Source organism: Megalobrama amblycephala, linkage group LG17, assembly GCF_018812025.1.
Source record: "Megalobrama amblycephala isolate DHTTF-2021 linkage group LG17, ASM1881202v1, whole genome shotgun sequence".
In the NCBI taxonomy this organism is placed as follows: Eukaryota; Metazoa; Chordata; class Actinopteri; order Cypriniformes; family Xenocyprididae; genus Megalobrama; species Megalobrama amblycephala.
In genome coordinates, this window is record NC_063060.1 from 45458271 (window position 1) to 45470998 (window position 12728).

General features: G+C 39.8%; 1 protein-coding gene across 3 annotated transcripts in view; it reads left to right on the forward strand.

Annotated features, from left to right (window-relative positions):
- Positions 1–12728, forward strand: part of epha4b (eph receptor A4b) — a 179083-nt gene that overhangs the window by 116429 nt on the left and 49926 nt on the right. For all 3 annotated transcript variants that reach the window (XR_007181069.1, XM_048164790.1, XM_048164789.1), the window contains exons 6-8: positions 1998–2110; positions 5989–6151; positions 9364–9472. Coding sequence is in view for 2 of the 3 variants with exons in the window: in XM_048164790.1 (XP_048020747.1) it covers positions 1998–2110; positions 5989–6151; positions 9364–9472 (385 nt within the window). In the remaining variant the exon portion in view is untranslated. The remainder of the gene's footprint in view (positions 1–1997; positions 2111–5988; positions 6152–9363; positions 9473–12728) is intronic.

The following is a 12728-nucleotide window of genomic DNA, read 5'->3' on the forward strand; positions in this document are numbered from 1 at the left end:
TATTTTCCCTGCTCTGCTCCAGAACTGAATAACAGTCAAAGTAACGGTTCGGTACAGCCGGAGAGGGGTGTTGTTCGACCAGATTCACATTTGCAGACTCCCATCTCTCTCACTCTCTCTCTCACACACACACACACACACACACACACACACACACACACACACACACACACACACACACACACACACCTCACTGGAAGTTCATAAGTTCATAGTATTCTAAATGCTCTAAATAATACATGTCATCGAATATGTTATCCACAGTCAGGACTCATTCTCTGGTGCTTAAATGTGCTGAAGACACAACTGCCCTCGCAACTTCCTGTCTCACACCCCTGACGGGCCGACACGGGTCATCAGGGCAGGCGTGTTCTCATTAAAGTGTGTTTGTGAATGTGTGTATGGTGGGATTGGGCTTGTGTAAGGCTCGGCTGAGGCTTTAAATATGTATGAATCTGGTCGGAGGGAAGCTCTCGAGCAGAGCGGCACATGCTGAGGGAGAAGTGCTTAGTGTCAGAACAGGGTCAAAGATCCCAATGATTTATACATTCATCACGTCAAAGCGGGAACCAGCCCTAATCTGAATATTGTGTAGTTTAGAGCAATTTAGGAAGGAATTCTGCTCATAAATATTCACATTTAATGTCACTCTCTTAAGAATAAAACTTTCTACAAAAGGGATTTTTTTGCATTAGCCTGATGCAATGGAAGAAACTTTTTTAAATACCACAAATAAGTTTTATTTCATTTATTACTTTTATAGTTCTTTAGACTTATAGGTAGTTTATATGTGCTAGTGTTTTAAATGCCTATACTACATTTTAAATGTTATTAATTAATTAATTATTAAATATTTCCATCATTATAATAGGTTTTAATTATTTCTATATAATAATAATAAGTACAGAATATTTTGGAAATAAAAAATATATACACTACCTTTCAATTTTCAGCATCATTACTCCAGTCTTCAGTGTCACATGATCCTTCAGAAATCATTCTGATATGATGATTTGATGCTCAAGAAACATTTATGATTATTATAATTGAAATTTAATTGAAATTACACTTTATTGTCCCCAAAGGGGAAATTTGTGGTTTTTAATTTTGGAGGTGTTTAAATTTGGAGGTGTTTACATTGACAAAAACATTAAAAACATAAAAAAAATAAAATAAATAAAAAAATAAAATTACATTAATTAATTAATTCATCATTTAACATTTTAATTGAATGTTTAATTGAACATTTAAATCAATGCTGAAAACAGTTGTGCTGCTTCGTATTTTTGTGGAAACTGTGATAAACAATTTTTTTGGATTCTTTGATAAACAGAAATTTCTAAAGGACGACATTTATTTGAAATAGAAATGTACTGTCACTTTTAATCAATTGAAAGCATCCTTTCAGAATAATATTAATTTCTTTAAAAAATCTGACTCTAAACTTTTGAATGGCTGCGTATTTGTGAGCTCAAGCACTGTGAATAGTTTATTATCCATAATAAATACAATTACCAGATCCAACAATCACAGAAATGTGCGTGTGTGTGTGTGTGTGTGTGTGTGTGTGTAGTATGTCAGGTGTAATTCTGAAGGCTGTTCACAGATCTCAGAGCACAGAAGAGGTGAAGGACACCAGGAGAATTTTCCTCCAACCATCTGACCAAACGTCAGACCCGCTGTCTCTCCCTCCTCCTCCGTCTCATTCTCTCTCTCTGTCCGTCCCGCTGCAGTGAGAGATGAGAGACAGAGAAGGTGTTAGACAGTGTTTCAGGAGTGTAATTACCTGCTGTTGTGTGCCTCCCCTTCATCTCTCTTAAGACAAAGGTTTCACAGCACTCGCGTGTATGTGTGTGTGAAGCGAGAGTGTGTAAGCGGATCGTGAGCCGCATGGTCCAGAAAGCTGCGGTCGAACCGAGTACTCAATGTCAGACCATTTTACAGTTTTGTATCTCCTCATGTCTCTTCTCTCTCTCATTCTCTCACTCTGTTCGCAGTGAATGTGATCCTGAAAGAGAGGAAGAGTAAAGACAGCATCACACTGGCCTGGCAGGGACCCGACAGACCAAACGGAGTCATAGTGGAGTATGAAGTCATCTACTATGAGAAGGTACATCTCCTCTCCTCTTAGATTTCCACCAGGTCTTCTCGAACAAGTCCTCATACACAGATTACACACATGCTTCTTTGACCTCCATTAGAAGCTGTAACGATTGCAGTTGTCCAGGCAGCCCCGGCATGTGTAATTGAGGGCTGAAGCATCATCGTGCCTTTGGGAATGAAAGCAATCAGCAGACCCTGTACGCCACAGCCGACTGCTCACACATACACACGCATAGCTCTTTAATTATAACGGGATTGAAACCAGGGCTGACGTCACCGATCAGAGAGAGGGCCTTCACTGTAACACACCCGTAAATACAGACACACACATCCAGACTAAAGGAAAACATGCACACGCAGTTATTAACTAAGTAATAAAATCAAGGCTTTGTGGGATAGAGATATAGTCCATCCAGAAGTTAAAACCATTTTATTTTATTTTATTTTATTTTATTTTATTTTATTTTATTTTATTTTATTTTATTTTATTTATTTTATTTATTTTATTTTATTTTATTTTATTTTATTTTATTTTATTTTATTTTATTTTATTTTATTTTATTTTAATATTTTATGCAATACAAACAAATAAATAAAATTAATTCAGTTTTCTTTTTTTCAGATTTACACATTGGACAAATTGCACTTCTATCCCTATAATGGCCTAGTTTTCATTCTCATCAAATGAAATATATCAAGCTATTCTAAACCATTCAAAACATCAAAGTCTGTCGACTTGCTAGAGTTTTTTTTTTACATCAGTCCTGCACAGATGCAATTGTTTTACCCAGTCTAGTCTGGCACACATGCTGGTTGCTGTGCGATTATGGGATGTCAGCTCAGCCTGAATGCCAGGATGGGTGTCTGGTGTTGGAGATGGTGTGGTTCATGCTGTGTTTGTTGGAACTGGAATGGTCCCACGCTCTCACACACAAACCTGCTCTGCCCTGCTTCATTCTGGGTGTGGTGGACAGGGACCAAGTCTTTCCCAGAACCCATTTGGTTACGGGATGCTCTTTGATATTTGGAAAAGATTTAATCGTTTTGAAAGGGTGTTTTGGCTGCAAGGCTGATTTCTCTGAGGAATATCAATGGTCTTTTGACCATTCTAAGTTTAATTTTTTAATCTATAAGATCATATTGCAAGATATTTTTAGATTCGCATAGCCTTTTATTTAGACTGTTATAGCTTTAATGCAAGCGTCAGCCAAATGCATAGAGAAAATGCCAACCATATCCAAACTAGCACTTTCAGCCATTTTTTGTGTATAATACACAGAAGAGAATAAGTGAATCTGCCATGTGAAGTGCTGGCAGTCTTGGAAATTACTGCAAAATTAATCAGCACGCTGCATTCATAGACTCACATGCAGATGTCTGACTCATGTAACTATAATCAAACCAATAATCATGTCAAACAGTGTAAATTAAAGCCCTGGCCCGGTCCGTTAGCACCCCAGCATCTGCCTCTCTAAAATGACTGAAAATATGACGCCTGCTGGCTACAGTGTTAACATGCTGCTGAAATAATACCCTTCATTAATCCTCATATGTCCTATTCTACTGCACAGACTCCAGATTCAACACTGCCACCCTGCCGTTTACTTTCAAAAGCTTTAACAAGTATATTACAGATTGAATGGGTTACATTGTTAGCATAGCATACAAGTAATATTTAACAGAACGCTTGTTGAAACTTTTATTATTTCACATTGATTATTAAAGATGTCTGCTGACACACTGTAAAAAACACTGGGTAGTTACGTCTGAACCAGGATCTGGGTAACACAAAAACGACCCAAACGCTGGGTTGTTACGTATGACCCAGGAGCTGTGTAACACAAAAACTACCCAAAAACTGGGTTGTTACGTCTGACCCAGGATCTGGGTAACACAAAAACTATCCAAACGCTGGGTTGTTACGTATGACCCAGGATCTGGGTAACACAAAATCTACCCAAACGCTGGGTTGTTACGTATGACCCAGGAGCTGTGTAACACAAAAACTACCCAAACACTGGGTTGTTACGTCTGACCCAGGATCTGGGTAACACAAAAACTATCCAAACGGCAGGTTGTTACGTCTGACCCAGGATCTGGGTAACACAAAAACTACCCAAACGCCGGGTTGTTACGTCTGGCCCAGGAGCTGGGTAACACAAAAACTACCCAAACGCTTTGTTGTTACGTCTGACCCAGGATCTGGGTAACACAAAAACTACCCAAACGCTTTGTTGTTACGTCTGACCCAGGATCTGGGTAACACAAAAACGACCCAAACGCCGGGTTGTTACGTCTGACCCAGGATCTGGATAACACAAAAACTACCCAAAAACTGGGTTGTTACGTCTGACCCAGGATCTGGGTAACACAAAAACTACCCAAAAACTGGGTTGTTACGTCTGACCCAGGATCTGGATAACACAAAAACTACCCAAAAACTGGGTTGTTACGTCTGACCCAGGATCTGGGTAACACAAAAACTACCCAAACGCCGGGTTGTTACGTCTGACCCAGTATCTGAGTAACACAAAAACTACCCAAACGCCAGGTTGTTACGTCTGACCCAGGATCTGGGTCACGCAAAAAATACCCAAACACTGGGTTGTTACGTCTGACCCAGGATCTGGATAACACAAAAACTACCCAAAAACTGGGTTGTTACGTCTGACCCAGGAGCTGTGTAACACAAAAACTACCCAAACGCCGGGTTGTTACGTCTGACCCAGGATCTGGGTAACACAAAAACTACCCAAACACTGGGTTGTTACGTCTGACCCAGGATCTGGGTAACACAAAAACTACCCAAACGCCGGGTTGTTACGTCTGACCCAGGATCTGGGTAACACAAAAACTACCCAAACGCCGGGTTGTTACGTCTGACCCAGGATCTGGGTAACACAAAAACTATCCAAACGCCAGGTTGTTACGTCTAACCCAAGATCTGGGTAACACAAAAACGACCCAAACGCCAGGTTGTTACGTCTGACCCAGGATCTGGGTAACACAAAAACTACCCAAACGCCGGGTTGTTACGTCTGACCCAGGATCTGGTTAACACAAAAACTACCCAAACGCCGGGTTGTTACGTCTGACCCAGGAGCTGGGTAACACAAAAACTGGGTTGTTACGTCTAACACAGGATCTGGGTAACACAAAAACTACCCAAAAACTGGGTTGTTACGTCTGACCCAGGATCTGGATAACACAAAAACTGGGTTGTTACGTCTGACCCAGGATCTGGATAACACAAAAACTGGGTTGTTACGTCTAACACAGGATCTGGGTAACGCAAAAACTACCCAAACACTGGGTTGTTACGTATGACCCAGGAGCTGTGTAACACAAAAACTACCCAAACGCTTTGTTGTTACGTCTGACCCAGGAGCTGTGTAACACAAAAACTACCCAAACGCCGGGTTGTTACGTCTGACCCAGGATCTGGGTAACACAAAAACTACCCAAACACTGGGTTGTTACGTCTGACGCAGGATCTGTGTAACACAAAAACTACCCAAACACTGGGTTGTTACGTCTGACCCAGGATCTGGATAACACAAAAACTACCCAAAAACTGGGTTGTTACGTCTGACCCAGGATCTGGGTAACACAAAAACTACCCAAACACTGGGTTGTTACGTCCGAAACAGGATCCGAGTAACACAAAAGTACCCAAACACTGAAAAAATAACCCCAAAAAATGACCCAAAAGGCTCAACCCTGGATTTGGGTGGAAAAAATAACCCAAGATTTTTTACTCCTGTGAGTACAGGAACATAACCGAGTCTAAATTTACCATAATTTTATGTCCTCTATCTCTAAATCCAATCAAACAAAACAATTTCACTCAGTGAATGTAAATGTTGTTGTGTTCTTCTGTTCCAGAACCAAAGAGACCAGAACTACACGGTCCTGAAGACCAAAGCCCACATGATGACAGTGGAGGGCCTGAAGCCAGGCACCACCTATGTGTTCAGAGTGAGGGCGCGCACTGATGGAGGCTACGGCAGCTACGGCGGAGAGATCGAGCTGGAGACCAGTCATGAAGGTAATGTTTTTATTCTTTTCTCAACAGTTTCCTTTTTTTCCCCTCCTTTCTGAGACTTTTTCCTCTTTCTTTGTTCCTCTCTATTCACAGTTCATTAGTGGCATACCGCAAATCTTTGGGGAGTCCACCGCAAACCAGCTGTAATGGCATAAAAGAGATGTTATGCTGGGAAATTTAACCCCCTTTTCATAATTCTATCTAGGGCTGTTACGGTTCATCAATTAAATTTAAATGCTCGATTTTACCAGTGTCGAGAAACCGGCAAAATACCGGAAGTGGCGCATTCCACAGACGAGAATTCATGAACGGCATTATTAGACAGTTTTCTAAGGCTGCACAACGTATTAAAGCCATTTAAAAATCATACTATAGCATAGTGCTATTGTGAATTCACTTACATAAACATATGCTCTGTGGGTTTAATATATATGTGCTTTAATTATTTACATGCGTGTCAGTTACGTCTCAAAGCAGCTCGTTCACAGTAAACGCTGCTCCACATGAACTGTTATCATGTACATGCATCTCAAACTCCATCTCGGCATATGCTTCGAGTTTGTGTTGCTTATAACATTCATCTGAGAACTCAGTGTGCACCATTTCATCAGATTTTGTAACACAGGAGAATACATCTGTTTACATGTTGTGATGTCCACATGTTCTTGTTCAAGAAATCACAGCATCTGTAGCATTTCTATTGTAAAGAAGTGACCAAGTATTAAAGATTAGGTGAACATTTGAATTAAATATCGTTTGGCCAATATTAAACAAGGATTTGATCTGCTATAAAGTGTAACAACACCAGGCCGTTGGCGCCCTCTGCAGCCATTTTTTATAATGCATAATGTACATAAGTTGATTGTTTATATTATGTATGTATTGGCAGCAATAAAAAGTTTGTGTACACAGATTATTTATTATATATACTGCTTCTACAGTTTCATTCAAAAGTTTGGGGTCGGTACGATTTCATAAAAATATTTTTGAAAGAAGTCTCTTATGCTCACCAACACTACATCTATTTGATCTAAAATAGAGCCTCGTTCCATCATTGAGCAGATGCTGGCGTTTCAGGGCACTGCTCTGGATTTAATATGGTGAACTGATGTGTGACTTATTTACCAAACCTCCTGCTTATTCTCCCTGGGATGTGTGTGTGTGTGTGTGTCGCCATGTCTCGTGAGGACAAACGGAGCTGTGTTGAACTGACCTGTGTTCCCTTGATGGGGATCAAAGAATGGTGGCACATTTTAAAAGGCTTCGGGGCACACGGTAAACACAGAGACCTTGTGGTATATGCACCTAATTTAAAGCATGTTACGGCCCAGTGAGCGTCTCTGGAAGCGTATCAAAGAGCTCAGCAGACCTGATCTGCCAAGCTCAAAGTTAACGGAGAACAGTATAGTAATTGCTCTTTTAATTATATAAGAAATGCTTAAGCCTTCGGCTCACGGTGACATTCATAAACCGCTTACACCGTGTGCATTATTTCATACGATACACATCAGAGCAGAACATACAGTACTGTGAACAGCATATGCATCGAGTCTGTGAGTTATCAGGCTTGAATCCTGCTTTCCTCTTTTCCTAATCCTGCTCCTTCTGTTCTCCACGTCCTTTCCTGTCATGTCTCTCGCTGTCCCTGTCAAAAAACTTGTACAATCATATAGCTGTGAGAAATTCATATTGCTTAGCTGATTTGGTGCATCTGTTCCTGTCTCAGTGAGTTGCGATCTCTTTCTGTACGTGGTGCATAACTGAGATTGTTGAATGAAGTTGAGTGGAATTCTAAATCAATTCCTGTTGCTGGAGATATTCATTTTCCTGAAAGAGGCGGTTACTCATGCGTTGCCGGGCTTGATAAATGATGTATTTGTTTTGAGTAATGAGTCGATTGCGGCAGCATAAAATCCATATACTCGCTGTGAAACTTTCAAACCAAGCCTGTTATTCCCTCTGTTAACATACCTATTTGGATGGCATGCGTAAATTAGGATTTGACTCCCCTCTACGCCTACATATTTAGTGGCCAAATGCAGCTGGTTCTGTTTTTTTTTGGAGGGAACCAAAGCAAAGTTTGATATTGAAGTTAAATATTTATCCCTTTTTGGGGTCTAAGAGATCACATACTGGATGATGATGATGATATGTTCTCCATAAAAGATGTTACATTACTTGTTTGTTATAAAATAAGAATAAACTTAAATACAATTTTTAATCTAATTAAATACACGATATGGCGATTAATTAATCGCAAAGATATGGAGATAAATTAATCGCAAAAATCGTCATTATTGTGTTAAATGGGAAAAACATCAAATAGACAGTACAAAAAGTATCTTAAAAAAAAAAAAGATTTAACATAGAAATGATGACAGAATTTTCATTTTTGGGTGAGCTATACCTTTAATGGGTTTTTATTAATATGGAAATATGATTTTTTTAATTATTATTATTATTAAATGAAACAATACTCTAAATAAGAAACTGCCAGTAGGTGGCGGTAAATGTCTAAATGAGTAAGTCATTGAATCATTCATTCATTCAATTCGTTCAAAGGAATTAAGTAAATGGCTCTCTTTATGAATGAGTCATTGAATCATTCACCCGATTGATTCACTCAAAACATTAATTCAGAAACGAAACACTGCTATGTGTTGCTCACAACACAACAGTTCTGCTCTGGCTTTATAGGTAATATTTTCGTTGGCAAAATTGAGCAAAAGCAGACAAAAGTGTGTCTAAAATATAACACAATATTAACTTCTTATTTATTGAACTGTTGTATTAAATCAATATCACATCACATTCTACTTGGGACAAAAACAGCACTTGTGTGATATTGCGCTCATTAAGCCCAAAGTATACTTCACTTTTTACGCATACGCAAGGGTCAGCTTACAGAAGAATATGCGGATCGCCGTATTTTTGAAACTGTACAACTTTTTGAAAAATACAAGCTAGTTAAAACAGAAATATACAAACCTGTGGTAAAAACAGAAGGTAAAAGTTACAGTATCGTAATGTTACTGTTGTTATTATTACTATTATTGTCATCTTTTTTGTCCTTAGCTGATCGCATGCCTGAATATATTTCTTGTGGGTTTTGATTAGGTCAGAGGAACTCATTGAGCGGAAAGCGAGTCAACCTCAGCAGAACATGAGGGTTAACACTGACACAAATGTCTCTTTTTCTCTTTCTCCCTCTTCAGATATGCTGGCCATTGGAGACCCTAACCAGTCCACAATCCTCGCCGTGTCCATAGCCGGCGGCATTGTGCTCCTTATCTTCCTGGTGGCGTGTTTTGTAGTGAGCGGACGGTAAGAATGGACTTCCTTTTAGCATCATCTGACCTTTGCTTCAGTCGTTCTGTCCTTCTGAACTGCCTCGGAGGAAGAGGTATACTGGTCCCGAGGGCTGATATTACAGAGCAAAATAAACCGCTTCTGTTCGTTAGATCTGAGAGCTGCTGTCAAATGGCGATTTTACAAGAAATTGAACCTTGAATTAGAAAATGAAGTGTGGATTCTTCCATGGCGAAGCTTTTAAAAGAGCCAGAACAGGCACTCTGTGAGGTGTGTCTTATAGGCTCCTAAAAACCAAGAAGAAAGTGTTGGAAATTGAAGTCTGAGGAGACATTCTGCTCTTCAAACAACAGCTGAAGCGGTGCAGTCAGACGTACTGAGCCTATAAATTAATGCTGATAATAAATATACTCTGACTGAATTAAATAGCGGTTTCTTTCTCGAACAAAGCTCGCCCGAAGTCTCTAAAAACATTAGTATTGATCCGAGGTGATTGCCTATCACGCTGAGTGCCCTATTCAGTATCGACTGGAAAAGACCCATGTTTGCCTGCTGAGAGCATGTAGAAATGCACATAATGGATTCATGTGCAACAAATAATTAATCTCAAACCACTCAACTATGAACCAAAACAATAAATATGTAAGGCTGGAATATGCGAGTCCTTATCGTAGTGGTGTACTGGAGCGGTTCTCGCCAGGTTTTACCCACAAGCCAGTGCAGCTTCATGCATTATGCATTAGAGCTCTCTCATGCCTCTGTCCAGAGTGAAAGCTGGGAAAACAGAATGCGTTGAAGGTGTTGACTGGTGAGGCTCAGATAAAGAAACGGCAAGTCGAGTGTTTTAGATTGTGAACTCCATACTGTAGAAGAGGAAGACCAAGGAAAGGAGAAGGATGGCCGATTAGTATTTTATCTCTAATATTTTTAGGGCCAGTGTTTTAAACAAAATGAATCGGAAGGCGCGACATCTCTGAGAAGATTTTAGCGCGCTGACAGTTTTGTTGTCTTTAGTGTGCGGTTGGACTGAACTCTTTCAGAGACGTTCCTTTCCTTTGAAGCACTGTAAGAAATTCAGTGTCTTGAACAATACATTTCAGGACAATTACTGTCAGATTTCAAATTGTCTGCTTTGAGCAATGTTCCTGTCAATGCTTAACCGTAGGCCTTGATAGTTTGTCAATCCTAATTTGTCAAGGTAAAAATAGCTCAAATTGAGTGGTAGACATGACCATGAGCCAGCCTAACTAAACAGAGCCTACATAAGACAAATTAGTGAACTAGTCATTTATTTTTATGTCATTACAGTACTTAAAGTACATTTTTCAAGTAGCTGTACTTACTGGAGCACTGTTATTTTGAGAAACTTTTACTTCACTACATTCCAAAACATAATATCGTTGACTCCACTGCATTGCATAAAAACATGTCGTTACTCTTCATTTTGAACTAAAGAAATCGTCACATGCTCCGAGATGCAATAGACCGATTCATGAATGAACCTGTTAAACCGGTTCGCAAATCGCACCGAATGATTCATTTGCGAGTTATTCTGGAGTCAGCAACTCTACAGCGAGTCTCTAGTTAAGTCTGACCCAATTTACATGGACATTGCAGTTCTTCTTCATCATGAAAGTTTATTATCTGCATGTGTTTTAAAGCTATATCAGTTTAAACTTCTAATTTATAGTTTTCTGAGCGCACACATCTGAAGCACACGCACAGAAAGCTGTCTGTCAGACGGCACGTTTTGTGAGTATTAAACTAACTTCTCTTTCACGTTTTATTGTACAAACCCGATTCCAAAAAAGTTTGGACACTGTACAAATTGTGAATAAAAACAGAATGCAATGAAGCTTCAAATTTCAATATTTTATTCAGAATACAACATAGATGACATATCAAATGTTTAAACTGAGAAAATGTATGTCTCAAAAAGTTGGGACAAGGCCATGTTTACCACTGTGTGGCATCCCCTCTTCTTTTTATAACAGTCTGCAAACGTCTGGGGACTGAGGAGACAAGTTGCTCAAGTTTAGGAATAGGAATGTTGTCCCATTCTTGTCTAATACAGGCTTCTAGTTGTTCAACTGTCTTAGGTCTTCTTTGTCGCATCTTCCTCTTTATGATGCACCAAATGTTTTCTATGGGTGAAAGATCTGGACTGCAGGCTGGCCATTTCAGTACCCGGATCCTTCTTCTAAGCAGCCATGATGTTGTAATTGATGCAGTATGTGGTCTGGCATTGTCATGTTGGAAAATGCAAGGTCTTCCCTGAAAGAGACGACGTCTGGATGGGAGCATATGTTGTTCTAGAACTTGGACATACCTTTCAGCATTGATGGTGCCTTTCCAGATGTGTAAGCTGCCCGTGCCACACGCACTCATGCAACCCCATACCATCAGAGATGCAGGCTTCTGAACTGAGCGCTGATAACAACTTGGGTTGTCCTTGTCCTCTTTAGTCCGGATGACATGGCGTCCCAGTTTTCCAAAACGAACTTCAAATTTTGATTCACAGAACAGTTTTCCACTTTGCCACAGTCCATTTTAAATGAGCCTTGGCCCAGAGAAAACGCCTGCGCTTCTGGATCATGTTTAGATATGGCTTCTTTTTTGACCTATAGAGATTTAGCCGGCAACGGCGAATGGCACGGTGGATTGTGTTCTCCGACAATGTTTTCTGGAAGTATTCCTGAGCCCATGTTGTGATTTCCATTACAGTAGCATTCCTGTATGTGATGCAGTGCCGTCTAAGGGCCCGAAGATCACGGGCATCCAGTATGGTTTTCCGGCCTTGACCCTTACGCACAGAGATTGTTCCAGATTCTCTGAATCTTTGGATGATATTATGCACTGTAGATGATGATAACTTTAAACTCTTTGCAATTTTTCTCTGAGAAACTCCTTTCTGATATTGCTCCACTATTTTTCACCGCAGCATTGGGGGAATTGGTGATCCTCTGCCCATCTTGACTTCTGAGAGACACTGCCACTCTGAGAGGCTCTTTTTATACCCAATCATGTTGCCAATTGACCTAATAAGTTGCAAATTGGTCCTCCAGCTGTTCCTTATATGTACATTTAACTTTTCCGGCCTCTTATTGCTACCTGTCCCAACTTTTTTGGAATGTGTAGCTCTCATGAAATCCAAAATGAGCCAATATTTGCCATGACATTTCAAAATGTCTCACTTTCAACATTTGATATATTATCTATATTCTATTGTGAATAAAATATAAGTTTATGAGATTTGTAAATTATTGCATTC